Raw genomic sequence first — 25,395 nt, 5'->3', positions numbered from 1 at the left:
TCTTCTGTCATGTCTACGACCATGTACTCCTCGGAGCAGAATCCCTTGCTCGAGGGAGACAGAGTGCATATCCCTGACGACTTGGACAGTGTGTACAACCGATTCAACAAGGCTCAGAAAAACGTCATTGTCTTCATAGTGTCCTTTGCAGGACTGCTTCCTAGTGTGTTTAATTCAAAAATACACTCTCTGACTGACTTAATCTTTGTCTCAACAGTGTTCGTGACTGGGACGTTCGTCCCTTCCATTCCTCAGATAGCTCATGACCTTGATTCAACGGGTGCTGCTGTTAGGTATGTTTCCAAATTCAGCGACATGCGCTACCTGGTGACACCGAGTCGGGCTCTCCTCAGCTTGGCTGTGAGTTTGTCAGTCTTTGCGAATGCGATCGGGGGTTTGGTGTGGGCAGCGTACTCCTCATTTTGTAGGGTTTCGATGCTTGCTTGAGTCAGTCAGTCTCATTTCCCCCCAAAGACGGGCGTCGCCCAATGTACTTGTGGGGTATGCCTATTCTATGTATCGGAAGCTTCGGCGTTGCTGCATCAACGTCTCTCGAGAGGTTGCTGTTCTGGAGGTTTGTTCAGGCGTTTGGATGCGCTGGCGGGGTGCCTGTAGGTGCGGCTGCTATTGGCGACATCTACAGGGTCGAGCAACGAGGTACAGCCATGGGTATTTTCTTTGGGGTATGTGTGGACTTTCATGCGATAAGCTTTCAGCAACTCATCACTTCTTGGCAAGGCTTGTCTTCTGGGCGTCGCACTGTCTCCCATTACGGGAGGCACTGCAGCACATTACTGGTCATGGCGCAGCCTGCAGTGGTCGCTAGGACTGTGGGGCTTCATTGAGATGGGTTTCGTCTTTCTGTTTTTACCGGAGACAAGTCATTCGCATTCAGGGGGCATTCGTGGGCTGACAACACCGTTCAACTTTGTGTGGATCAATCCTTTCAGCAGTCTCTGGCTACTGCGTAGTCCGAACATCATGGCTGTCGTTTGTCTTCTCATTTCTTCTGACTGTGGACTGCCTAAGGTCTTGTTCTCAGACATTAGCAAATGCATCTGCGATGGTTACGGAATACGGTATGTTCAGGACGTGGCCGTCATCCCCCAGACTAACCAAAGCCCCAGTTTTATTGATCCCAATCGCCTACACGATCGTGAGTTTGTCATCCTACTCAAACCATCTGATCCGTCGACAAGTGATCCTAGGGTGCTCGGTACCACATATCTAACGAGGCGCTGATCGGTGCATGCTTTCTCCCCAGTGGACTCGGAAACTTCAGTATGCATACATCTTGCTTTTCGAGTTGTCTTCTTATTCGACGTGTTTCACGCACAAGTTGCCTCCCCAATTGCTGGGCGGTTGTCCGACACTATGATTGAAAAATGGAAGGCGCGGCGAAAAGGCATATGGGTCCCTGAAGATCGTCTACGTGCAGTCTTGGTCGGCGGGTTGTTCGTACCTTTATCTGTTTGTCTTTCGGGATTGGTCACCACGTACATCGCCGGACCGTCGGGCTTGATATTGAATTTACTTTGTTTCTTTATGAATGGCATTGGAGTGAGTCTTAAAGTTGTGCATGATTTTGTGTCTCGGTCAAACCTCGCATATTATACAGGTGGATTTCGTTCTCACACCGATTGGCTCGTACAACGTTGACGTGCTCCAATCACGCAGCGCAGAGGTAATTGCCGCAGTTACGTGAGTAGCAATCAACCCTGGTAGTAAGCTTCATAGTACCAACCAAAATTGCAGCGCTTTCCGCGCGATCATTCTCGCACCAGTGACTGCAGTTGTACTTCCGTCGATAGAAACACTAGGGTTGGTAGCGACAAATGGCATAGCTACCATGATTGCGATTATTGGATATGGGTGAGCATTGCTGTAGAACACTTGCACCTACTGAGTCTTATGCTGGTATGTAGGCTTATCGCTCTCACGATTCGGTATGGAGACCAAATGAGAGCCTGGGTGGATGTTGGATATACTGTCGTGAATATGTAATCACGGATCAGACTTGAAACTTGAATGGCCAGGAATGCACATATTTATTTATCTTGTCTAATATGCTTTGGAACACCAAATAAGTACCCCGACTGAGCTTCGAACAACGGTTTCTTGTCCTCAGGAGACTACGTGACAAATGTCAATTGTTTGTAGTACATCCAGTTCTACACATCGTCCCCACTTGACACATCACTGCCCTCCTGGAAAACCATTGGAGGCATGTCGATTCCCGTATCGGAGTCGGCTACGAGCTTAGCATCATACTCTCGAATGCTGAGGATGAGGCGTGGTCCCAGCACAAACATTTGTGCGATCGACGCAAATTCAAGTAGTCCAGCATAGACATCAGCTCCTACTGAAGATGAGTCCTATAGATATGATAAAAAAGATGATCAGCAGATGCCACTGAGTGAAAGATCGGCGTACCAGGATCCCTGGTGAGAGAAAACCGAGTTGGAAGCAGGAAACAGCAACAAAGCTTCCGCGTGGAGCTTGAGCGTGAAAAGATAACCACATTTGAAATTATGAGCTTACCTGGCGAAGTAAACCACGTGAGCTTTTATCAACACCGTGAAACAGTCCCCTATGGACCATCCAGCCAATGGGCGACGCAGGGCACGAAAATGTTTAATAACAATCCAGACCGCAAGACACAGCGCGAGGACCTCCCATACGGTGTAGAGCAGCCAAGCCATAGAATCCAGAAGTCCGGTGTCTCCCTCATAGTCATAAGTGCACTGGTAAGTGCCAGAAAGGATGAGCTGTTCTGTATGTCTGATGAGCCTAATACAATCAAGTCTTTCGACCATGACTCGAGCTTACCGCCTAAAGTATTTTTGCTTCCTATTACGGCAATCACTCCGCAGGCAATCGTGACAGCCAGGAAGATTGAAACGAGAAAGACAAGCATCTTTCTGGATTGCTGATACATTACATGCAACCGAGTTATGATGACGACTTGCATGATTCTGTCAAGTCAACACCATTCGAAGTATTGCAGCTCAGTAGCTCACCTCCCAGCATTGCGTTCACAACCACAGTCATCCAGGTTAGTGCAGAGTACATGATGTTGCCTAAAAATCCCAGGTAGCGATAAGCATCGGAGGACCAAACACTCAAAAAAGAACTCACAGCTATCGATATCATTATATTGAACCAACAAGTCGGAAATCTTACTCACCCCTACATAGGAGTGTAATCATTTGAGATGGAATAGCGGGCATTTGTGTAGAGTACTCACTAAATCTGTCACCGAGACTGTTGGAAGACTTTCTGTATCCAGCTGGTCAGAAGCAATAAACAAAGAGTATCTGGGACATACGCAGCATGAAAATGCTGGTTGCGAGAGATATCTTATTAGCACAACGTCAACTTGTTAACCTCGCAAAAACATACACGGTGTACGATATTCCAAGGTAGCGCACCTAGAATATTTTGAAGTAAGCACAACTGGCCAACTGCGCTCATAACATAATGTACATACACCGAGATATAGAAGAGTTGCGAGGGTCCAGCGTTTCCGCTGCCCCGGGCTTGGGTTGGATGTTGTTATTCAAATATGGAACTCTGCTCACCCAGACTAGTTCAAACTGGTATGAAACCATTATTAGTGAGATGGTCACTCCCGCAATGGCATCAACCTACCTCTTGTCCGAATGCGAGTGCTGGAAATGTCATATGAATAACAACGGTTCTTTGATACTAGCTTGCTCACCCCAATCGTATATCACTGCAGCACAGGAGACAACTGTGAAATCAGGTTAGAATGTCACCGACATCATTCCACTGATCCACGAACCTACAAAATAGCTGTAAAAATGGAATGAAATGATTAGCGGCCACCAACTGGGATCGTTTGAGATCACGGTCATGCTCGGAGGAAAAATGCGAGTGAGGGGTGGACCCGCCGTAACGAGGTATGCATGCTAGATATACGACCATACAGCGCTTTTGTTGCTAAAATGATGTAATTTGCCCCTGCATTGATTGACAGAAGTGAGATTGACAGAAGTAAGATTGACACATGAAAACAAGTAGAAAATGGACGCGCTCTACCAATGCTCCACTGACAAAGTGTATTTGGTTGTGATGTCACATGGGCGGAATGTTTGAACACCTCGAAAAGATGTGTGTGATTTCGAGCAGTTGATGCCAATGACACACTCACGAGATGTTCTTGCCACATCTATATCAGTTAAGGCCTTCCATCAGTAAGATCTTGTTGTTTCATCAGCCTAACATTAGGTGCGACGTGATGATGAAAAAGCCTGCCATCTCCATATCGGACTGTTCGTTTGGCGGGCCGGGGTCTGGGGACAGCTCATGTGAGGTCTCGTAACAGGGCCACACGCTGTCTGTTTGACCCAGGGTGATACTTGGAAACTGAAATAAGTCCAAACATAACAAACAGATTACTCATCTCTCCCACCCGCCCCTGCGGCGCCTCAAAGCAGACGCCTCGACATACAAATCGCTCAAATGTGCACCTTTCTCTCAAGTCCTCATTATTTGTTGCCTTACGCCTGCCTCCGCGATTTGTGGGCAGGGGTGCAAAGAAATAGGGCAATGGCATGCGATTCTTATCGAAACCTGATGCAAAAGGCACTACACTAAATCTGTCAGTTGATGTATCAATGTGCACAGGCCAGTAAAACATCCTGCCGTGTCTGGGTATATGAGACCACCTCTAGCCGAAAACAGAATCGGAAGGCCAAGAGATTAAAAAGGCAGAGATGCCTGTACGACCGCACGACAACGCAGGAAGCCAGGCTTCCTTAGTGATCTTCTGTCCCGGCCTCAAGATATTTGCGTTCATTCAATTACCTCCGGAAAAATTTTGTGATTAAATCGCTGAAGTTGGTCGAGAAGGCAAGACATCGGGCATCCTGCAAACCTTTGCAAAGGTTGAAAGCGGCTAGTATTCTGGGAATCGTCAACAGGATCCTGCCCGCAAGTAAAAATTATTGATGGAATGGGCAGACGTGGCGTGGAGGTTCTTCCATTCGGGATGCAACCGTTTGAACATACTCGGAGACTCGGAAGTGATAATTTGAGACGCACCCTCAGTGAGGTGCACTCCCAAATCAGCTGAAGCTTCCAAAGCTAACACGGACAAATAAACATATGTATTTAATGCATTCCAATTTGCGAGTCAACATTACTAATTCAGATCTCGCAACTGGCTGTTTGATGCAAGTTCAGATGGCCAACCAGTTCAGGTGGCAATACGACATGATATTGGTCTGTTTCGCATCTACTATGGACCACTACCACGACAAAACAAGATTCTCCTGCTCCATGCAGAGCGCCCGACAAGTGTTTGAATGACTCAGAGCGTTTTCCGTGTTACACCGTGATAACACTACTAGTTGATCCATATACATGCGAACAGAAGACAATGGAAGACATGCGGGTTCCTGCATCGGAGTCGGCTGTAAGCTTGGCATCATATTCTCGAACGCTAAGGATGAGGCGTGGTCCCAGTACAAACATCTGCACGACCGACAAAACATCAAGAACACTATGATAAAATTGAGTCCCTGCGGAACTTGAGTCCTATATAAAAGCCTAAACAACGGTCACACGAAGATACCAGTGATAGATCGGCATACCGTGAGCGTTGGGGACAAAAAACCAAGGGCGAAGCAAGAACCAACAGCAAAGCTAGCTGGGGTTCAGCGAAATACGACAACTTCGTTCAAACAGCTCACCTTGCAAAGTAAACCACGTGGGTTTTTATTACCACCATCAAACAGTCGCCGAAAGTCCATTCCCCGCGTGGTCGTCGTCGCAGTTCACGAAAGCGTTTTACAGCAATCCAGACTGCAAGACACAGTGAGAGGACCTCCCATAGAGTGCAAAGTATCCAAGTCATGGAATTGAGGAGTTGGGCGTCTCCCTCATAGTTATAATTGCATTGACAGGTGCCGGAGAGAATGAACTCCTCTGGTATTAGTTCAATAAGCCTGATACACTGAAATCTTTAATCTATCATTCAAGCTTACCCCCTATGATATGGCTCGTTGCTGTTGCAGTAATCCCAACGCAGGCGATCGTGATACCCAGGAACATCACAACAAGAAAGACAAGTATATTTCTGGATTGCTGATACATAGCATGTAACCGAGCGATCATGATGACTTGCGTGATCAGTCAGCCAAGGTAAGATACTGAGTTTTGCAGCGGGGTGACTCACCTCCCAACAAGGCGGTGACGACCACATTGAGCCAATTTAGTGCAAGGAAAAGAATATTGCCTGAAAGCCCTTTCAATGATGAGGCTCAGAGAATAAAACACTTCAAACGTACTCACATCTGTTGCAGTCATTATAGTAAGCAAACTGGTTGAGAATATCACTTACCCCTACGTAGAAGTGTAGTTGATTAGACGTGAATGACAGCCATCAGTGCAGAATACTCACTGCATCTGCCACTGAAATTGTTGGAAGAGTTACTACATGCCGCTGGTCAGAAAAAAACAACTGTAGCATATGTCAAGAGACATACTCAGCATGAAGATCCTGATTGTCAGAGATGGGCTATTAGCACAGCGCCAAGTTGATAGTCGTGCAAAACCTACACAATATATGGCATTGCAGCATAGCGCACCTATCATATTTTGAAGTCAGCACAGCACGCCAATTTATAACATTAAGTACTTACACTAAGATATAAGAAAGTCATGAGAGACCAGGGTCGCCTCTGCCCCGAATCAAATTTATTTGACGTTGTTCTACTGATATGGTACCCGCTCACCCAGATCAGTTCGACCTATAACATCCTTCGTAAGATGACCAAGTACTCCGGTAATTACATCAGCCTACCTCTTGTCCGAATGCGAGTGCTGGGGATAACACTGAGAAATCAATGATGCTCTGATGATATCTTGCTCACCCCAATCATATACTAACGCAGCGGAGGCCGCAACTACGAAACCGCAGCCAAGGTTAGCTCAAGACATCACCGACGTCAACCGACTGACTCTCCACGAACCTATAAAATAGCTGTGAAAACGATACGAATTGATTAGTGGCCACTGACTGGGATCGTCTAAAATCACGGTCATATTGGAGGGATGGTGCGAGTGAGTGGCGTTTTGGTGGACTTTATGATGGGCCACCAAAAGATGGTATTTGTGCAGAATATACCACCATCCAGCGCTTTTATACAAGCTTTGTGAGAAGAACATCCGGCCCAGCCTTGATTTACCGCAGCAAACAAATAACTGCCACTTGCCACGCGATCCTCCACCACCCCTTTGCCACACCTCCAAACACACCCCGAAATGACTGATCTACTTCATTTCTCCTGCGAAGTCCTCTGCCAGATCTGTACCTTGATGTCCACACCTCCCTCGCTGCCTCGGTCATCGGGAAAAGCGTGAAACGCACTACACCAAATCCAGTGGATTTCGTACAGGTGACGCACGGCCAGTGATACATCAATCCATGATTGACGGGTGAATATATGAAGCAATCCTTGGCTCGAAACAGAAATTAGGCCACGGGGAGGGAGTCCATGTCGCATGACCTCGCAAGCCTGTCTTGAATTGCACATGCCCAGCGCTCATGCTGTAAAAACGTTGTCTAAGCTTGTTCCGGAAGAAACATGGTAGAAAGCCATGCGTCCGAGATAAGACAAAGAACTCACTACAATATCTTCATTACGCATTTCAATGATAACTAGAGCCACGCAGCGGCTTGATGGTTCCGTCCTCGACGTAGAATAAAGTTCAAGAGACTGCATCAGTGCATGTCATCACAGCCGCTGGAATTTTACATCTAGAATGGGGGTCAGCGAATCAGAAACAAGCTCGCATGTGCAACAGAATCATCCACTGAGTAACCTACCGAGAGTTTGTCTTCAACATTCTGACAATCTCGCTGAAGTCAGGGATCGAGGACATGAAGTCCTTGTAGACGAGCCCCAGCATCATCGTATACACTTGCTTGTTTGCACTTACTTACGCCTTCCTGACTAAGTGCTTCTTCAGAGGAGCTCTAAAACATTGATTCGGCTGATTGTATTTCTCTGGGTGGTCCGAGAGTAGACTAATAGTGTCCTGTTCGCCAGGGCTCAGCACAGCGTCGAGGCCATTGACCGACGAGCCACTGCAACCCTTGGGGGGCTAAGATTGACGTATCGCGGCGGGTTTACGGGTGTAGCACTTGCTGAATGACCGTCGGCATCAGTGATTTTGAGATTACTTGGGCAATGGGCGCTACCGGTGGCCATGAGGCTAAGATGGGAAGTACAACAGTAGCACGGGAATTTCCGGACCAATTTCTGTCTTGCCATTCGCCAGCCTGCTCTTTGGTTTGAGCTCATCGAGCACCACAACGGCGGCCATGTATCGTGCCATAGCCGTCTCTAGACATGTACCAGCGACGGTTGGACGGGGCCTTGTACGGACTTCTCGCAGGGTGAGCAAACAAATTTACATTATTTCTGTCTGGGTCGTGGCTTATGACGGAGTTAATTGTACCAGCAACTAGCCTCCACTACCTCCACTGCCAATTCCTCATCTGGTTCCGAGCCCGCAAAAATCATTCGCAGGATTTTGTTTTATTCCGTAGCAGCGACCGGCACGTTCTACATCGGTAGCGCATTCGTTTCCTTCGAAAACCAGCAGTACCGTGAACTGTTCACGGAAAATGTTCCTTTGGGGAAGGAACTCGTCGAGTATGGCGAGGCGCACAAGTGGGATGAGATCACCATTGAACAGGTTGTGGTAGCTACCGTGGACGCCTACAAGACTGTCTACAACTTTGTACAACGGCAGCTGGGTAACGCGCCAACCGAAGAAACAATTGAAAAGACGGCCAAGTCGGCACTCAAGGAATCTAAAGAGCGCGTAAAGGCTGCCGCGGCAACCCTCAAGACTGCCGTGAAGAAAGTAGAGGAAGAGAAGGTCCCGGAAGCAACTGCAAAAGCGGTATCCATTGCGCGACACCATGGCGCACAGTTCGCTGATGAATTGGACGACCTGATTCGCAAAGCAGAAGCAGCCCTTTCTGGGAAGCCCATTGGCTCTCTTCATGAGGTGACAACCACACCGGCTCAACCCGGGTCCTCTCCTCCAGATACTATCCCGCCACGCGACGACACCGACCTTATAATCGTGTCAGACAAGAATTCTGATAATGTCATTGTTTATTCTGCACTGCTCCCTATTGGCTTCGAGCCACCACCCGGTTATGAGCGGCCCGCACCCCCAAAGCCTACCCCGAAGGCCGCTGCGGAGCCTACTCCCGTGCCCCTGCCTCTTGTTGCGCCTGCCGTGTCTGAGGTTGCCGTATCTGAGCCTGTAATCACCCAGCTTGCATCCACAATTGACAATCTCGCCTCTTTCCTTGCTTCCAACCCTGCTGCCTCCGAAAAAGCCAAGGATGTCCTTGAGGTCGCCAAAGGTGACCTCACTGGCCTTGCGGCACGTATCGAGAAGATAAAGGAGGATGAGAAGTTGCAGCTAGAGATGAAACTCGACGAACAAGCACGGGAGTATACCACAAAGCTTCTCGAGCTTGAGCTCGAGGCACAGGATAAACTGGATTCGCAACAAGAGGGCTTCAGGACATTCTACGATGAGGAGCGTGCCAGGTTCTCGCAGGTTTACCGCGAGAAGCTGGATCAGGAATTACGCACCCAAACAGAACTTATCAATGAGCGGTAGGTGATCGCTACTGGCTCAGTTTACGTCACCTTACCCGCACTTTACAGATTGAAGGAGGAAGTTATTGCACAGGGTATAGAGATGCAGAGGCGATGGATCCGTGAGGTCAAGGTCCGCGTTGAGCAAGAACGCGGGGGTCGTCTCGCCAAGCTTGACGAGCTCGCGACAAATCTCAAGCGCCTTGAACGTCTCGCGCTCGACAATTCTTCCTACCTTGATGAGAATATTCGTGTGCACAGTATGTGGACTGCCCTCCGTGCCATGCAAAGCGCCGTCGACGCGTCTACACGCAAGCCATTCCGTGAAGAGCTCCGTGTGCTCCGACACATCGCAGTTGCCAAGGAAGACGCAATCATCGCTGCAGCATTGGACTCCCTGGAACAGAGCGACATGCCTGACATCGGTGTTGAGCCGTTTGCAGACCTCGCATCCTGGTTTACTACCTCTGTGCGGCCGCGCGTCTCGAGCGTTGCTTTGGTCCCAGATCAGAATGCGGGTGTACTCACGCATATGGCATCGCACTTCCTTTCTTCGTTTAGGTTCCAGCGGCATGGGCTCGTGCCTGGGTCGGATGTGCTGAGTGTATTGTCGAGAGCGGAGTATTACATGAACGAGAAGGATCTCGACAATGCTGCAAGAGAGCTGAATCAACTGAAAGGAACTGCAAGGGAGCTCCTCCACGATTGGCTGGAAGCTTCACGGAGAAGGCTGGAGGTTCTGCAGGCTCTTGAGGTATTGATATCTAACTCGTTACATGTGCCACGCTAACACCGTCATAGGTAATACAATCACAAGCAACACTCGCATCACTGCTTGTCGTATAGATTTGGATGCTAGCAATATATAGACCACTGCATGATATATCCCACCCACGTGGTGCCATCCCTTCTTTTCCACCTTATCCAAGTCAAAGCTGGTATAAAATCCACGCAGCAGGGGATTCATACTATCCTTGCATTGGTACATTCCCGGATGACGCGAGTGCGCATTCGCAAATCACCTGCGCGCGTCGCACAACCATCTCCTGGTTCTCAGTAGATTGCACGATTCCCCCCCTGACTTTCACAAGCCCAGGAAAGATCGTTGCACCTACGCGGTCCTGCTCGCCACGCTCGCTCTTGAGACAGCGCCGTACGAGCTCTATCTGACGCGGATAGAGGATGCTTCCAAGCTCAGGGACAAAGCTGCGGTAAAATGTGTCGGTGGATGTTGATGGGGCGCCATGCAGCATGCGCGAGAACGTGTATGCGCTTGCTAGAATTGGGGCTGTGTTGCTTGCTGATCCCCCAAGCACTTTGGTGAGCACTGGGAGAGTCTCTGCAAGAATAGTAGCTGTCATTTCAGGGTCGCATGTCTCCACTGCTGCTGAGAATGTTTGTCGGCGCCAAACGCATGCTACGACAGGGTTGCCTGGTACATGACACGGTCGTTAACGTTTATGAAGTGAGGGAATGAAAGAATTAATGCGCACGGGCGAACAAGTGCTCGTGAATTCTTGTGAGTTGGACGTTTGCCTCCGGGGAGTTGGTCACGACAAGATTGTTGACAATCTCGGTGCCAATGACTTCTGACATCGCATGGCGGAGGATATTCTGTACCTGCATTGGTGAGGCATCAAAGGGCACATGATCATAAGTGCCTGTGATGTCGCCTAAGGCGGCTCCATAGATGTCAGACAGTTCGGAGGGCGGTGAGCGCACAACGTCTGCTGCCCAACGGTTGATCAATCGCTCCAACTGGGACGCAGTATTCTACATACGTAGCAAACTGGAGGGTAGTTCCGGTTACTCGATGAAATCCTGAGACATACTTTGATAGAGAAGTCATCAACTGAGCTACCCCCATGACTCGGATGTCTACCATCCTGTTGCTCATCATTCGCAGTCCCTTCTAGCAAAGCAATCCGTGCACGGAGCAATGCAACCTGTTTCTCTTGTTCTTCGAGCTGTCGGCGTTGTTCCTCGACTTTCTCGTGCGCGATTCGCTGGAAACGAGATAGATGAGATCATGGATCAATTTGAGATCACTGATGATAATTATTGATTACGCACGAAGTTAGTCAACGCGTAACGATACTGCTCGCCACTGACCACGTCGATCTGCTGGGGTATGTAGGCCATCGACATGATTGGTATTTGAATAGACGCAGGCGGCAGGATATCCAAGTTGGTGGTCAGGACATTATTGGATCAGGGCGGTCACGAGGCAGTGCGAGAGTGCTCGATTCCAAAGAAATAGAAATATCACAGCATACAAACACAGCATATTCAAAGCTCATCACAGAAGTTATCGAATATGCAAGGCTCATTCAAAATCAATAGATTGTTCTGAGCTGGTATCACGCCGACAAAGGAATTTGTAGAGCTACCTCACTTGACCTGTAACGACTCCATCCCAAACTCTCCTCCACTTCCGCGATCAAGTTCATTAAAAGGATCACGCATGCTCCCCGTCTTTGCGCGCCACAATTGTGTGTACAATATCTTCACCTTCTGAACCTCAGCATCAACAGCAGCAGTCCTAGCCGCAAGTGAAACGAATATGGCGTGTTGTGTCTGGAGGGTGGAGGAAATTGCTAGGGGAAGGTGAGGTGAGGATGAGAGAGGCAATGAAGGAAAGTCTGACCTTGGGGTGTATTTTGGGATTGGGATGCTGATGTGGATAGTTTCCGCTCAATTTGCTATTCGGAGCATTAGAATACTTCAAGGTATAACCGAAAATGCGACATCATACTTCGATAGTGTTTTTGAACCACTGTAGACGCTCCTGCATTTCTTGCGTGACTCGGGTGAAGAATCTGGTCAGCAGTGTGTCAACACTCCAAGATACTTGAGATTGAAATTCTATACGTACTCCAGAGGGAACGAAGCGTGGTTCTTGAGATATGCTGCGCTCTGATGGGGATTCTTAAAGCCCTCAATAATGTTTCTGGCCACAATCGTGTCTTGAACTGCTTGTTCAGTCTTCGCTTTCAGGTCCTTGGCGAAAAGAGAGTCCGATTGAATAACAGAGGATGCACCAAGCAGCTCCTGAATTGAGGAAGTCGGTAATCGAACATACTACATATATGCAATGGAATGATGCGCACTTTGTGCAGTTCGCGAATTAACTCCTGGCCTTTGATCGCCTCTTCTCCCATTTTTCGCTGCTTGAGCTCGTTGCTTATTTGTATACGTCCCTGAATGTGCGAGCTATGCGAAGTAAGTCATAGGATATGTCAGCACTTATGATGAGCTTACTCGATAGCTTCAAAAGTTTTTTTGATATCATCCGGAAGATCATTGAACTTCGTCGATTTTGAAAAGGGTGCAGGTCCGCTTATGGGCGTGGTACTGTCCAAACGTCACTACAACCACGCCTAAATGTGCGTACATTAAGCTAACCTCATCATCCTGCAAATAAGTCAACCCCAATTCGAATCAGTACAATACAAAAAGAACTCACGATGATTGTCTTTGTTGTCCGAAGATCGATGCCCCCGCCGTACTCACCCCCAGACCGCCAGCAGGAGGTGCCTGCTGAGTAGTCGTGCTCCCATACAGTCCACCCGGCTGCTGTGGTTGAGTGTTTCCGAACATACTTGTCTGCTGCTGTGGTTGCATGGTTCCAAATGGACTAGTCGACTGTTGCGGCTGCATAGTTCCAAATAGACTGGTCGATTGTTGTGGCTGCGTGCTTCCAAAGAGACTAGTCGACTGTTGCGGCTGAGTGCTTCCAAATGCGCCACCAGTCTGCTGCCCAGTCGTATTCGTCGTGGAAGGGTTTCCAAACAAAGATGTTCCCGATGGCTGTTGAGGCTGTTGTTGAGCAGGCTGCCCAAAGAGCGACGTAGGTTGCTGTTGCTGTTGCTGCTGCTGCTGCTGCTGTGGTTGTTGCGCGGGTTGTCCAAATATCGAAGTCGATCCGGATGGCTGCTGCTGCTGTGTCTGTCCGAAAGCGCCTCCTCCAAACACAGAACTTCCTTGAGCAGGCTGCTGCGTCTGGGTTTGAGGCTGCATCCCGAAGCCACCAAAGCCCGTCGTTGTGGTCCCGGTTCCGGAGGAGGGCTGCGTATTCCCAAAGAGCGAAGTTGTGGGCTTTGGCGCGTTGGATTGCCCGAAGATGGACGTGCCAGTGTTACTAGTGCCAAAGACATTGGTACTAATAGAGGACGTGAGTCGCAAGTTTGAAAACATAAAACTAGAGCGTACCCTGCCCCGAATGCCATGTTTGACGATTACGCTGACCAGTCCGTCGAGACTGAATACCTAGTGCGTTGACACTAGATGATTCTCGCTGTTCTGAACAGTGAGCAAGACCAGTGGCGTAGACTACCCTGTTCCGGGGTCCTGGCTTGTGGGACCTTGTTCGGCAGGTTCCGACGAACAGATCTGCCAAGTTCACCAACAAAAGTACCGGCACCTCGAGCTCACGCGCTTGACTCACGCAACGAGTCACATTTGTTGTCTGACACCATAAAAGCTCACCGTTTTCTCGACCGTCGTCTGTGTTGACGTGAGCTGTGTCTCGAACGAACCGAAGGAGGGCCCGCCAGTTTACAACACTTCCATAATCCCCTGAATCGCCGGATGGGGAACACAGTTCAACCAATGCGTAGTTCCTTCACGAATGCTGACCTTGTAGAATGTGTTCTGGTTTCTCTGCCTGACTTTCGTTGCCTTGCATCAACAATCTTGACCTCAAAGACTATCTACAACGTCTTTCAACAACATCCGCGCTCGGTCGTTCGTTCTGTGGCATACAACTTGGTTGGGCCAGCCTTACCACAAGCGTTACGTCTTGTCCGGTGCCAAAATGCGCAACTATATTCCAAGCCCATTGATGAACTTTTGGGCGAGGACGATATCCAAAAAAATCCAGCGCTTTCCAGCGAAGACATCATTAGCCTTGTGGCCATTTCCGCCTGCGTTCAAATTCAAGAGCTCGAAAGCCTGTTTAGTTGGAGGTATTTTGTATCAACCTTTACACTCCGATTCGCTTAATTTGTTCCGTTAGAATGAAAGACCGAAGATTTAAGACAAGCCAGCTTTCCTTGGCGGAGTCGACACGATTCCAGAAAGCGATGTACAGATTGTGCTTGTTCTCAGCCGCCTATGGCTGCAAGGCTTACCAGTCAGTTCTTGAACCTGACTCAGATTTAGAAGAAGTCGAATCGGCACTCGAAGCAGCCCGGACACTACGAAAAGGTTTCTTCGATAGTTTTTCCACTCCTGAGCTGAGGGACATTCAAAGGGTTGAAATGTTCTTGCGGGGAATCATTGCCCGGGCTGAGGGTGATTGCTTTACTACGATCCCACCTGCGACCTGTGAGCGCCAGCATCACCATTCAAGCTTCACCCACTCATGAAGGTCATATAGACAGCCCTGAGTCATCATATGCGTTATACTGCGCCCCCCATAAAGTAATTGATGTATATAAGGAGGGGTTGGACTGCATCGATATATGCGAAGAAGAGGATGAAGAACTTTTCTTTCACAACTTCATGGATGGGCCTTTAACCTCTGTCCTGGCCGATAGGAAAGAACCGAATATCATTCCTGTTAAACAAAAACAAGCTATAATCGACGAAGTGATTGGAGAGCATGATCGGTGTTTGTGTCCTCTATTCTCTTCGGTTGACGATAGCTCATTTGATGATAGGCTCACAATGTCAATCCGATATTGTGCAGGGGTTGGATCTATGGGGACCAAGTAGTAAGTCAAAAATTACAGCCTATAGCAAGCTCAACCCGTAATTACTGAAGACTGGAGCTACCTCTGGGACACCCCACCTCTCTACTCAATCACGCAATTACTGAAAGGCTATGTCAGCGCAAATCTTGCAGACAAAGCCCATTTCACGACTGTGTTGCGGGAGACATCAGCTGCGGAGCTGGTCGAGGGGTTATTCGACTACAAAACACCGGCTTATTACACCTGGAACAAAGAAGACTGGCTATGTCGACAATGCTTGGAGAAGCTTATGCGCGACCATCTCCATATCTGGTACTTGGGGCAGAAGGTTAAGCGTAAGCTTCCGCGCCTGGTTACGTTCACGGATGTCCACTTACTTGATCCCCCCAGGAGGAGACGTGATTCCAGGTAACTGCTGGTACGGATATAACTGTCGTACCCAGACACACAAACTAGAACATGCGCAGAAACTGAATGTGAGTACTTGTAAAATGCCCTAGTGTCGTGACTAAATTTGTTTTGGCTGTAGCACTGGTGTGAACCTATCAAGGGAGATGCCCCTCCGACAAACATATAAGGGTCACGGATTCTTTTATGGATCTTGAATCGTAACATGTATTTTTAAGTTCGGCGATTTCTTTTGTATAGGCCGCGCATCGAGATTTGTCACGATACCCGGACTGGGGTTGGACGTGTCGTGTCGGGCTGGTATTAGCGTTGTTTGTATTCAAAGGGTCTGATTCAGGGTTTAGCGAGGCCCGTTTCTCTAGAGCATGCAGAAATCATTTAACAATTCGTTTGTGTCTCTACAACCCGTCTCTTTAGGTGCTCTTGATTGCGTACATGCAGCTACAGTGATGAAAGTTGAGTACTTGTCAAGTATCAAAGGGTGTAATCCAAAAGCTTCAACGCCAATTGATTGTTACAACGCCTCCTCATCTCCATTTCGCTTCTGTCTTGCATTTTATTGTTATTCGAATTAGGCTGAGTTCGAATAAGAAGGCGTACGTTGAGATAAATTACTTGCAGGAAGGGGATCACATGTAGTATTTAGCAGTTCTAAGTGAGAAGATCCGACGGAGCCGGTGCAAAAACAAGGGGAAGAGACACATTCCCCGCGGAAGTCGCTTCAGTATGATGAGCTGTGTTGTAAAGCTCGCGATGCATGCGTGTCGCCAATATTGTGTGCATCACGAACTGTAAACTACGAGACACTCAGTCAACACGGTCAGTCCAAGAAACAACCTCTTACTCTGATACCGCGTCTCCGTATTGTGCCTGCAACCATATTTTGAGTTGAATATTGGACTCATAATATTATGAACACGCACAGGAAGAGTAAGCATGACGACCACAACCACAGTCGAAAATACTGGTCCGCCACAGATATTAATGTCAATTTGTGAAGAATGATGTCTCGCTCACAAAGCCCACAGGCGAAGTAGAAGATGTTATGTCGCACCAAGACTCGCACAAGAGGCATGCTGTTTCCATATTCTCTATAAAGCTTCCATGAGTGGTATAACATGAAACTGAGTATCTCTATGAAATATTCAATGAGACCCTACAAAAGAATTGTGAAACCCACCTATTTCTACGATAACAAGCAGAATATAGGCCACAATGATAATGCGAGCGCGCTCGCTGTTGTAGCAACTTGCGACTTTGGGAATAGGTGACTGCAGGACTATGCCACATCGCTGTGAACTACCAAATCAGCGAGCAGGAGATGACCTACTTATGGAGGAAGAGTTGTATAATGTTAGTGTCACCACCACTGGGACCACGATGAGCTATGCATTTGGTTATCGACTCAGACAAAGCATTTCACTCCAAATGACTGACTTACCACGACGTTGCAACACACTACTATCCATCTGCGACCCATTACCGCCCAAACCCTCTGCATAAAGAGCGCTGCGGGATGTTGCGACCAGGGTTGGCCACATGAATGATGAATAGAAAATGATACTAACCTTCTGCACAATACAGTACGAATCCTCCGACACCTGATAGGGCCGTCAGTTCCGGAAGTACTCGTGTCACAAGAGTATCAACTCACATGAGCCAAATATAAAGAATGTTGTGCAGGCCTGAGATTTTGGAAATTGAGCTTTTCGAATAACATACAAGGTAAATAATATACCTCGACGGAAAGTCCAGGTTGTACAATTCCTGAAGACATGTGAGATTCGACTCGCTTCAAGCGGCGCATTTTGGACATACGAAGTATATCTGTAACGACCGATGCAAATGGTAGGTACCGGCAGGTAAGATAGATCAATTTGGGCCTTCGCCATGGAGCGTCCAGTATGAATGCGACCTTTGTATGCCACTTGTCAGGCTATAGGCACTGTCATGCCCTTGACTGGATGAAAACCTACTTCTTTATCAAGTGTGAGCGCCAAGTCGTAAACCTAATCAACCTCTTAAGTCAACTTGAGAGGTCGGCGCCTGAGCTGGTACCTACCCAAAGACATGCTATGGCGACTAAGACAGAAGTTCAGCACAAAAGCTCCCGTATACAATCGTTGGTACGCACAATAAGCATACTATATATAGTGCACGTGAACAGTGAGTTTGTTGAACCATTATACTATTGATTCGGATGATCACTTGCATTGGTGCGCTGGAGTGTGATGCCGATACCGATATCAGCTTGGTCAAACAACGAGACCATGATGGCGGAGGAACTGACTGCCAGGTCTTTTGCAGATAGATGTTGTAAGTCCCAGTTTAAGAAGCTGCGTCGGTGGTATTTGTTGTCCGTGATGGATGTCTACTAGTACTACTGCGCGCAGCGCAGTGCAAAGTTCTAAATTTATATGATGACTTCAGTGAGATTCAAGATGCGGGCTAGTCTCCCTCAAGCAAACCATAGACGAAGGAATCAGAAGGGTTCTTTCCTTCAATACTATGAGCTATGAGCCCGTAGCAGAAACGAAATTGAGATGTTGAAGAATAGTGGAGAACAGCCTGAATTTGAAATGCAAGCACCAAAGTGGTTAGACACTGGCAGTTCAGACAACGCTCTATCAGGGTCGGAGACTCGAGCCTGTGGACGTCTGAGCACAGTGTTTGCAATCCATCGAAAACCTACTAGTACACCCCAAGAAGTTAGTTGAACTTGAGGGTAACCTGATTGTTTTGTACTCAACATGATTTAATTGTGTGCGCACGTACCTTACAGTTTCGAATAAAACAAAGTGCGCCAATTACTGAGCTCCGAGTCAGACGATGAGCGGTGTTCTGTTTATGGCAGGCCGCCGCACTAACCAGAGTCGGACGGACCGTACGGATGGTGTCATAGTCGGACGGACCGTACGGATGGTGTCATAGCCGGACCGGACTGACGTCTGGTGGATAATTATCTGCTAATGAGAGAAAGTACTGTTGGCTTGGAGGGCGTTATGGCATACCCTCGAGAAATGAGAGACATCCATACATAACAACCTGTGTATAATCAACCATGGTTATATGCATTATCCGGACATGTACTGAAAAAAAAACGACTCAACCAGTAGTATGTGCCGTGGGACATGCTCGTAGATCTGCGACATGGTGAATCCGGCAAAAATGTGGTTGTAGCACCATAAAAAATAACCTAAGGGGTGGGTTGTTATAACCAATTGCAATACCCGGCGATGTTCAACATGTAAGGCGGTGAATTCAACCAGACTGACGGGTGATGATACCAGTGAAATTCACTGGTTCTCGGTTACATAAGTACCCATACAATATCTATTAGTACCAACTGAGAAGATACGAGTTCTCTCTCTAAAAATCATTGGCCTAGTATTCTCAAGGGGACATAGAAGATGGACCTCTACAATCAGGTTGCGTCTCCGATGGAGCCGGTGCAAAAACAAGAGGAAGAGACACATTCCCCGCGGAAGTCATTTCAGTGTGGTGAGCTGTGTTATAAAGCTCGCGGTGCATGCGTGTCGCCAATACTTCATGCATCACGAACTGTAAACTGCGAGACATTGAATCAATGCATTCAGTCCAAGAAACAGCCTCTTACCTGGATGCCGCCTCTCCGTATGGTGCCTGCAGCCACATTGTGAATTGGACGTTGGACTCATGATATTATGAACACGCACGGGAAGAGTGAGCATGATGACCATGACCGTGGTCGAAAGTACTGGTCCACCACATATATTAATTTCAATTTGTGAAGAATGATATTTCGCTCACAAAGTCCACAGGCAAAGTAGACGATGTTATGTCTGACCAGGACTCGCACAAGAGGCATTGTGTTTCCATATTCTCTATAAAGCTTCCACGAGTGGTATAACATGAAACCGATGATTTCTATGAAATATTTGAGTAATAAGATCACATAAAAGAACTGTGAAACCCACCTATCTCTACGACAATGAGCAAACCGTAGGCTAAACTTATGATGTGACCCTGCTCACTGCTGTAACAGCTTGCAACCTTGGGAATAGGCGACTGCAGGACTATACCACATTGTTGTGAACTACCAAATCAGCGAGCAGGAAAAGACCTACCTGTGGAGGAAGAGTTATATAATGTAAGTGTCACTACCACTGGGACCAGGAGGAACTATACATTCGGTTATCGACAAAGCATCTCACTTTCAAATGACCAACTTACCACAACGTTACAACACGATACTATCCATCTGTGACCCATTGTCGCACAGACCCTCCGCAAAAAGAGTGCTGCAGGATGTTACGATCAGGGTCGGCCATAGAAATGACGAATAAAAATGATACTAACATTCTGCACAACACAGTACGATTCCTCCGGCATCTGGTAGGGGCGTCAGGTCTGCAAGTACTTGTTTCACCAGGGGTACCAACTCACATGTGCTGAAGTCAGAGAAGGTTGTGCAGGACTGAAAAAATTGAACTGAGCTTTACGAGTAACAGGCGAGGCGAATTATATTAATATACCTTGATGGAAAGTCCAGGCTGTATAATTCCTGAAGACAGGTAAGATTCTACTCGCTTCAAGTGGCACATTTTAGACATACGAAGTATATCAATAACGATAATTGCAAATGGAAAGTACCGGCAGGTAAGATAGATTAGTTTGGGTATTCGCCATGGAGCGTCCAGTATGAATGCGACCTTTGTCATTTGTTAGGCTATAATTGTTGTCATGCCAGGATGAAAACCTACTTCTTTATCGAGTGTGAGCGCCAATTCGTAGACCTAATCAACTTCTTCGGTCAACTTGACAGGCCAGTACCTGAGTCGGTGCCTACCCAAAGACATGCGATGGCAACTAAGACAGAAGTTCAGCACGAAAGCTCCCGTATACAACTGTTGGTACGCACAGATAGCATACTATACAGTGCATGTGAACAGTCAGTTTATTGTACTATTGATTCAAATCATCACTTGCATTAGTGTGCTGGAGTGTGATACCGATACTGATATCGGCTTGATCAAACAACGGAATCATGAAAGCGGAGGAACTGGATGGGTCTTTGCGTCTAGGCGTTTATAATGGCCAGTTTAAGAAGCCACGTCGAAGGTATTTGTGGAGAACATGCAAGCACTGGAGTATTAATGCTGTGTCCAAAAAAGGACCAGACAGTGTTTCATCGGGGTCGGGAGCTTGCAGAGGGCCGAATACCTTGAGCACCGAGAGTTAGGGCGAGTCAAGTTACCAAAGAAGTTCTTGATTGGTCGCCTGGGAAATAGTTGAGCCTACTGCCAGTAGACTCGTCCCAAAATATCACGATTCACTAGTACTTGTGCGACACTTGGTTGTTCGACCCTGGAGAATTGCAAGGGAACGGAGGATAACTATTGCCTCGGGAAAAGCCGCGCTCCGTTAGTCAGTCTGTCAGAAGTATGGGTTCGCGTATTTTGGAAACAGCTATCTTTGTCACAGAATGGGACTAGTATTATTGAACCACAGAGAAGTGTCACCGACCGGCAACCATCGGCACATTGTGATCAGCAAACTTTGTGTTGCTACGATTCTCGTGCTAATCGAAAAGGACATTTGATGAGCAGGATTTGACAAAACCTGGGGATATGATTGGTCTCTGACAGTCGTGGGGCTCTCTGGCATCTTTCTGGGCCTTGCCGCTGCAGACATCTAGGTACCTTCATTGCTGAGTGTTCATATTCTTTTGATCCGCATGTAGTTTAAAGCTTACAGGGTATCTTCCGATTGTCTCCTTTTCGTTCCGATCAGGTTGACAGCTTCTGTCAATTCTCCGAGTAAATGGAGGTCTGAACAGTTGCCCCGGGGATTTGCGCCGTACACTGTCACCCTTTGGGTTCGGTGTTTCGTCAGATTCGTAAACCAGTGCTCTCTGAACTATGAACTCACGTTGACCGTCGAGCGCTGAGCGCTGAGCTTTGATGCCATTGTAGCCTATCGTGGAAAATGTGTCTGTAATTAGGTCGTGGTTAACACGTGTCTAGAGCCTAGGTAATTCGAAGTCGAGTGTCATTTCATCATATCATTGAATCATTCACTGCGGCGCTCGTGACTTCTCGAGCGCCTGCCGATGGCCTCCCACAGTACAACAGAATCAGTATTCGATATCCGCAGTCTTCAACTGTGCTACACTGTGGTGGTCTGGAAACTGCTTCAAGCTCTGCAGAGTTCAGGTGATTGTGGCTTCCCTGGATAGTGAGTGCATTAATACTATGATATGATCATTGATGAACTATAGCCATAGCATAGCAATGTGAGCACACCGCGGGTCAAACGCTGTGTGGTGTGTGGTCTAAATTTTCTATTATCTACCCGGTGGTACGCAAGTGCCAGTATAGGTTCAATGTTACTGATTCTTTCGAATCCCTGGTCTACTCTGTGCTCTCCGGCTACGACGGTTCCGGGAACTCCGAGAGCTTTTTCTCATGAAGGCATACCTGACTTGGCAGAGTTCTATATGGAAGGCAAACACGATGCTGGTATGATGCATTGCCTCATCGTTCTTAGCAGAAGATAGGCCGATGACCTTGAACTACTAAACTTTGACATCACAGCCTTGGGGGGCTCTGGGATTATCGATTCACGACCGATTTCGTGTCACGTTCTTCCGTGACTTCTGGAACCGCTCTTCGAGTTCCTTCGTACTCCCGACATGACTTTGCCATCCCGGTTAGCGATTCACGTTTCTTGTACGCACGCATTCAAAGTATAAAAGCCTCGACCCAACGTTCAACTTGAGCATTCAAAAATACTCACTATGTTATCTCCCAAGCTCTACTCATTCGCACTGATCGCATTGCCTGTCGTCTCGAGACGGCCTTCCTCTTTACAAAAAGTGATATCAGAACTGCCCTGGTACTTGTTGTATGTGATAACCATTGCGCGTTATCCGCGACCCCCAAGCATGACCCCACCCGCGCTTGGCACATCGCTTTTTTTTTTTTTTTTTTTTGATTCCAATTTATGTCCTATGGAGAGTAGTTACTCTAAGGAGGACAATACTATCTAATCGAAGGGCCCTAGTGCCCCCATTTACATCTCTGGACGCGTGAATGCCCTGGTGTGAGGCGTGCCCCCACCAGTCCGCCGTTCCCGCCGGCCGTTTTAGACACGCCGTCCTTCGAAGATGAGATGATTTGTTGAAACGAGTGCGATGTATAATATGTGTCTATCGGGGAAAGAAACGATACGCGTACTCGACCGCTTTCGCGGATAGGTACAGGAGTCAAGTTGGGTGTGATATGGAGAGCGCCCTTGATTTGGCGGAAGGGGATTCCTATTGTCCTCCTGGGTAGACCCGTTTGATGAACATATGCGATGGCACACCGCTTTGTAGATATAGTTCCACTTATTGCAGTTCAACACTGCAAACCAGACCCAGGATCCCGAGGAGGACCGCGAGAACAAACCCTCCCGTCCGATTCCTGCTGGTCGCATTATTGTGGACAGTGCAGCTGATATGCGCTGAGTGATGGTCCCAGCCTGCTTGCTGCTATCGCTGTGGTACGGTACTCAGGCTCTGCTGATTGGCATCATTTTCGCAGCGTTGACAATCTGGTACAACGAACTTCACGATGATAAAATGGGATTGTCAAAGAATGTACTCACAGCCATCCACTATGGGTGTTTGGAGGTTATTGGTCTAGCATTCTCTAGGGTACATAGAAGATGGTCCTCAACAATCAGGTTGCGTCTCCGACGGAGCCGGTGCAAAAACAAGAGAAAGAGTCACATCCCCCGCGAAAGTCTCTCCAGTGTGATTAGCTGTGTTGTAAAGCTCGCGGTGCATGCGTGTCGCCAATATTCCATGCATCATGAACTGTAAACTACGAGACATTCAATCACTGCGTCCAGTCTAAGAAACAGCCTCTTACCTGGATGCCGCATCTCCGTACGGTGCCTGCGACCACATTGTAAATTGGGTGTTCGACTCATGATATTATGAAGACGCACAGGAAGAGTGAGCATGATGACCATGACCGTGGTCGAAAGCACTGCTCCGCCCAAGATATTAATGTCAATTTGTGAAGAATTATGTTTCGCTCACAGAGTCCACACGCAAAGTAGACGATGTTATGTCTGACCAGGACTCGCACAAGAGGCATTGTGTTTCCATATTCTCTATAAAGCTTCCATGAGTGGTATAACGTAAAACCGAGGATTTCTATGAAACATTTAACGAGATCACATAAAAGAACTGTGAAACTCACCTGTTTCTATGATGATGAGCAAACTGTATGCTAAAATTATAATGTGACCCTGCTCGCTGCTGTAACAGCTTGCAACATTGGGAATAGGCGACTGCATGACTATACCACATTGTCGTGAACTACCAAATCAGCGAGCAGGAGAAGACCTACTTATGGAGGAAGAGTTGTATAATGTAAGTGTCACTACCACTGGGACCAGGAGGAACTATACATTCGGTTATCGACAAAGCATCTCACTTTCAAATGATTGACATACCACAGTGTTGCAACACATTACTATCCATCTGTGATTCATTGTCGCATAAACCCTCCGCAAAAAGAGTGCTGCAGGATGTTACGATCAGCGTCGGCCATAGAAATGACGAATAAAAATGATACTAACATTCTGCACAACACAGTACGATTCCTCCGACATCTGATAGGCGTCAGCTCCGGAAGTACTCGTTTCACAAGGGGTGTCAACTCACATGTGTCGAATTTAGAGAAGGTTGTGCAGGACTGAATTTTTGAATTGAGCTTTACGAGTAACAGGCAAGGCGAATTATATCAATATACCTTGACGGAAAGTCCAGGCTGTATAATTCCTGAAGACAGGTAAGATTTTACTCGCTTCGAGTGGCGCATTTTGGACATACGAAGCATATCAGCAACGATAATTGCAAATGGCAAGTACCGGCAGGTAAGATAAGTCAGTTTGGGCATTCGCCATGGAGCGTCCAGTATGTATGCGACCTTGATATGTCACTTGTCAGGCTCTAGGCGCCGGCATGCCGTTGGCTGTATGAAAACCTACTCCTCTATCGATTGTGAGCGCCAAGTCGTAGACCTAACAGGGAAATAATCAACTTGGTCAATTTGACAGGCCGGCGCGTGAGTTGGTGCCTACCCAAAGACATGCTATGGCGACTAAAACAGAACTTCAGCACAAAAGCTCCCGTATAAAATTGTTGGTACGCACAGAAAGCACACTATATAGCGCGTGTGAACAGTCAGTTTGTTGAACCATCATACTATTGATTCAGATCATCACTTGCATTGGCGTGCTGGAGTGTTATACCGATACTGATATCGGCTTGATCAAACAACGGAACCATGAAAGTGGGGGAACGGTATGAGTTTATTGTATGGTAGGCGTTAAGATGACCAGTATAAGAAGCTACGCTGGAGGTATTTTTGGAGAACAGCCTGAATTTGAAATGCAAGCGCTGGTATTGCTGTGTTCACAAAAGGATCAGAGTGGTTTTATCGGGGCCGGAGTCTGCAGAGGGCCGAAACCTCGGGCATGTTTGCAATTTGTCAAACATCAGTCCATTATTAACACGCCACGTCCTTCACACAGTGAGGTGGGGCGGGTCAAGTTACCGAAGGAGTTTTTGATTGGCCGCCTGCGAATATTCCGGTGTC

The 25,395-nt window shown here is 47.6% G+C and overlaps 9 protein-coding genes across 9 annotated transcripts; 3 read left to right on the top strand and 6 right to left on the bottom strand.

Moving 5' to 3' along the window:
* Positions 1–21: 21 nt before the first annotated feature.
* On the top strand, positions 22–2,004 carry DEU56DRAFT_745735 (major facilitator superfamily domain-containing protein; the record flags this gene model as incomplete). Its single annotated transcript, XM_041349168.1, has 12 exons — positions 22–163; positions 218–293; positions 354–424; positions 475–683; positions 739–990; positions 1,043–1,079; positions 1,128–1,156; positions 1,209–1,281; positions 1,340–1,560; positions 1,619–1,701; positions 1,756–1,872; positions 1,926–2,004. 12 exons carry the CDS (start codon positions 22–24, stop codon positions 2,002–2,004), a joined length of 1,389 nt encoding a protein of 462 aa, XP_041203409.1.
* A 167-nt stretch (positions 2,005–2,171) lies between these two features.
* Positions 2,172–6,689, bottom strand: DEU56DRAFT_917688 (uncharacterized protein; the record flags this gene model as incomplete). Its single annotated transcript, XM_041358026.1, has 22 exons — positions 2,172–2,375; positions 2,434–2,485; positions 2,542–2,773; positions 2,830–2,964; positions 3,021–3,080; positions 3,139–3,189; positions 3,248–3,279; positions 3,329–3,342; positions 3,403–3,431; positions 3,491–3,596; positions 3,652–3,671; positions 3,722–3,754; positions 3,810–3,816; positions 5,619–5,670; positions 5,718–5,952; positions 6,012–6,146; positions 6,203–6,271; positions 6,319–6,369; positions 6,424–6,459; positions 6,513–6,526; positions 6,586–6,614; positions 6,669–6,689. The coding sequence occupies 22 exons, from the start codon at positions 6,687–6,689 to the stop codon at positions 2,172–2,174; spliced, it is 1,617 nt and encodes a 538-aa protein (XP_041203408.1).
* Positions 6,690–8,291: 1,602 nt separating this feature from the next.
* Positions 8,292–10,563, top strand: DEU56DRAFT_70177 (mitochondrial inner membrane protein Mitofilin). The gene is made up of 4 exons (XM_041347325.1): positions 8,292–8,428; positions 8,494–9,674; positions 9,726–10,410; positions 10,458–10,563. The coding sequence occupies exons 1-4, from the start codon at positions 8,354–8,356 to the stop codon at positions 10,500–10,502; spliced, it is 1,986 nt and encodes a 661-aa protein (XP_041203407.1). The 5' UTR covers positions 8,292–8,353; the 3' UTR covers positions 10,503–10,563.
* On the bottom strand, positions 10,391–11,932 carry DEU56DRAFT_831375 (uncharacterized protein). The gene is made up of 4 exons (XM_041354549.1): positions 11,730–11,932; positions 11,489–11,662; positions 11,150–11,429; positions 10,391–11,088 (listed from the first exon to the last, which is right to left on the bottom strand). Exons 1-4 carry the CDS (start codon positions 11,802–11,804, stop codon positions 10,625–10,627), a joined length of 993 nt encoding a protein of 330 aa, XP_041203406.1. The 5' UTR covers positions 11,805–11,932; the 3' UTR covers positions 10,391–10,624.
* Positions 11,933–11,974: 42 nt separating this feature from the next.
* On the bottom strand, positions 11,975–14,057 carry DEU56DRAFT_831374 (uncharacterized protein). The gene is made up of 9 exons (XM_041354548.1): positions 13,869–14,057; positions 13,123–13,818; positions 13,062–13,070; positions 12,918–13,010; positions 12,767–12,869; positions 12,532–12,707; positions 12,412–12,475; positions 12,304–12,358; positions 11,975–12,253 (listed from the first exon to the last, which is right to left on the bottom strand). The coding sequence occupies exons 1-9, from the start codon at positions 13,883–13,885 to the stop codon at positions 12,048–12,050; spliced, it is 1,419 nt and encodes a 472-aa protein (XP_041203405.1). The 5' UTR covers positions 13,886–14,057; the 3' UTR covers positions 11,975–12,047.
* Positions 14,058–14,063: 6 nt separating this feature from the next.
* On the top strand, positions 14,064–16,027 carry DEU56DRAFT_69805 (uncharacterized protein). The gene is made up of 7 exons (XM_041347269.1): positions 14,064–14,623; positions 14,674–14,984; positions 15,037–15,270; positions 15,320–15,373; positions 15,424–15,687; positions 15,743–15,828; positions 15,882–16,027. Exons 1-7 carry the CDS (start codon positions 14,247–14,249, stop codon positions 15,927–15,929), a joined length of 1,374 nt encoding a protein of 457 aa, XP_041203404.1. The 5' UTR covers positions 14,064–14,246; the 3' UTR covers positions 15,930–16,027.
* Positions 16,028–16,600: 573 nt separating this feature from the next.
* DEU56DRAFT_917683 (uncharacterized protein) lies at positions 16,601–18,032 on the bottom strand (the record flags this gene model as incomplete). The annotated part of the gene is made up of 13 exons (XM_041358025.1): positions 16,601–16,630; positions 16,684–16,724; positions 16,778–16,894; positions 16,941–17,039; positions 17,091–17,145; positions 17,202–17,269; positions 17,329–17,361; positions 17,415–17,445; positions 17,499–17,527; positions 17,579–17,675; positions 17,737–17,769; positions 17,823–17,842; positions 17,969–18,032. 13 exons carry the CDS (start codon positions 18,030–18,032, stop codon positions 16,601–16,603), a joined length of 717 nt encoding a protein of 238 aa, XP_041203403.1.
* An 880-nt stretch (positions 18,033–18,912) lies between these two features.
* Positions 18,913–21,184, bottom strand: DEU56DRAFT_831354 (uncharacterized protein). The gene is made up of 15 exons (XM_041354547.1): positions 20,729–21,184; positions 20,661–20,670; positions 20,589–20,608; positions 20,503–20,535; positions 20,355–20,451; positions 20,275–20,303; positions 20,186–20,216; positions 20,099–20,131; positions 19,973–20,040; positions 19,867–19,921; positions 19,717–19,815; positions 19,550–19,666; positions 19,456–19,496; positions 19,377–19,402; positions 18,913–19,328 (listed from the first exon to the last, which is right to left on the bottom strand). Exons 1-15 carry the CDS (start codon positions 20,786–20,788, stop codon positions 19,154–19,156), a joined length of 894 nt encoding a protein of 297 aa, XP_041203402.1. The 5' UTR covers positions 20,789–21,184; the 3' UTR covers positions 18,913–19,153.
* Positions 21,185–23,310: 2,126 nt separating this feature from the next.
* On the bottom strand, positions 23,311–24,809 carry DEU56DRAFT_69884 (uncharacterized protein). The gene is made up of 13 exons (XM_041347282.1): positions 24,785–24,809; positions 24,627–24,735; positions 24,547–24,575; positions 24,459–24,489; positions 24,374–24,406; positions 24,248–24,315; positions 24,142–24,196; positions 23,992–24,090; positions 23,829–23,945; positions 23,735–23,775; positions 23,656–23,681; positions 23,390–23,607; positions 23,311–23,335 (listed from the first exon to the last, which is right to left on the bottom strand). Exons 2-12 carry the CDS (start codon positions 24,691–24,693, stop codon positions 23,457–23,459), a joined length of 717 nt encoding a protein of 238 aa, XP_041203401.1. The 5' UTR covers positions 24,694–24,735; positions 24,785–24,809; the 3' UTR covers positions 23,311–23,335; positions 23,390–23,456.
* Positions 24,810–25,395: the final 586 nt, after the last annotated feature.

This window comes from Suillus clintonianus, assembly GCF_016758775.1.
Source record: "Suillus clintonianus strain FC179 chromosome Unknown DEU56scaffold_113, whole genome shotgun sequence".
Lineage (NCBI taxonomy): Eukaryota > Fungi > Basidiomycota > Agaricomycetes > Boletales > Suillaceae > Suillus > Suillus clintonianus.
The sequence above is the reverse complement of the archived record's forward strand: the minus strand, read 5'-3'. Positions and strand labels throughout refer to the sequence as shown.

What these genes read in the sequence shown, in the direction of transcription:
- DEU56DRAFT_69805 (XM_041347269.1), top strand. Translation starts at nt 14,247, where the DNA reads ATGGGGAACACAGTTCAACCAATGCGTAGTTCCTTCACGAATGCTGAC. An exon ending in GGATCTATGGGGACCAAGTA is followed by an intron (nt 15,374 to 15,423) that starts GTAAGTCAAAAA and finishes TAATTACTGAAG; the next exon opens with ACTGGAGCTACCTCTGGGAC. An exon ending in CTTGGGGCAGAAGGTTAAGC is followed by an intron (nt 15,688 to 15,742) that starts GTAAGCTTCCGC and finishes TGATCCCCCCAG; the next exon opens with GAGGAGACGTGATTCCAGGT.
- DEU56DRAFT_69884 (XM_041347282.1), bottom strand. Translation starts at nt 24,693, where the DNA reads ATGCCCAAACTGACTTATCTTACCTGCCGGTACTTGCCATTTGCAATT. An exon ending in GCTCATCATCATAGAAACAG is followed by an intron (nt 23,946 to 23,991) that starts GTGAGTTTCACA and finishes AATGTTTCATAG; the next exon opens with AAATCCTCGGTTTTACGTTA. An exon ending in CTACTTTGCGTGTGGACTCT is followed by an intron (nt 23,776 to 23,828) that starts GTGAGCGAAACA and finishes TGGGCGGAGCAG; the next exon opens with TGCTTTCGACCACGGTCATG.
- DEU56DRAFT_831374 (XM_041354548.1), bottom strand. An exon ending in TAATTCGCGAACTGCACAAA is followed by an intron (nt 12,708 to 12,766) that starts GTGCGCATCATT and finishes TCCTCAATTCAG; the next exon opens with GAGCTGCTTGGTGCATCCTC. An exon ending in CACGCTTCGTTCCCTCTGGA is followed by an intron (nt 12,476 to 12,531) that starts GTACGTATAGAA and finishes ACTGCTGACCAG; the next exon opens with ATTCTTCACCCGAGTCACGC.
- DEU56DRAFT_831354 (XM_041354547.1), bottom strand. Translation starts at nt 20,788, where the DNA reads ATGATTCCGTTGTTTGATCAAGCCGATATCAGTATCGGTATCACACTC. An exon ending in CGCTCACACTCGATAAAGAA is followed by an intron (nt 20,452 to 20,502) that starts GTAGGTTTTCAT and finishes CAAATGACAAAG; the next exon opens with GTCGCATTCATACTGGACGC. An exon ending in CGTACTGTGTTGTGCAGAAT is followed by an intron (nt 20,041 to 20,098) that starts GTTAGTATCATT and finishes AACATCCTGCAG; the next exon opens with CACTCTTTTTGCGGAGGGTC.
- DEU56DRAFT_70177 (XM_041347325.1), top strand. Translation starts at nt 8,354, where the DNA reads ATGTATCGTGCCATAGCCGTCTCTAGACATGTACCAGCGACGGTTGGA. An exon ending in ACAGAACTTATCAATGAGCG is followed by an intron (nt 9,675 to 9,725) that starts GTAGGTGATCGC and finishes CGCACTTTACAG; the next exon opens with ATTGAAGGAGGAAGTTATTG. An exon ending in AGGTTCTGCAGGCTCTTGAG is followed by an intron (nt 10,411 to 10,457) that starts GTATTGATATCT and finishes ACACCGTCATAG; the next exon opens with GTAATACAATCACAAGCAAC.
- DEU56DRAFT_831375 (XM_041354549.1), bottom strand. Translation starts at nt 11,804, where the DNA reads ATGTCGATGGCCTACATACCCCAGCAGATCGACGTGGTCAGTGGCGAG. An exon ending in TTGATGACTTCTCTATCAAA is followed by an intron (nt 11,430 to 11,488) that starts GTATGTCTCAGG and finishes CTACGTATGTAG; the next exon opens with AATACTGCGTCCCAGTTGGA. An exon ending in TCACGAGCACTTGTTCGCCC is followed by an intron (nt 11,089 to 11,149) that starts GTGCGCATTAAT and finishes GTCATGTACCAG; the next exon opens with GCAACCCTGTCGTAGCATGC.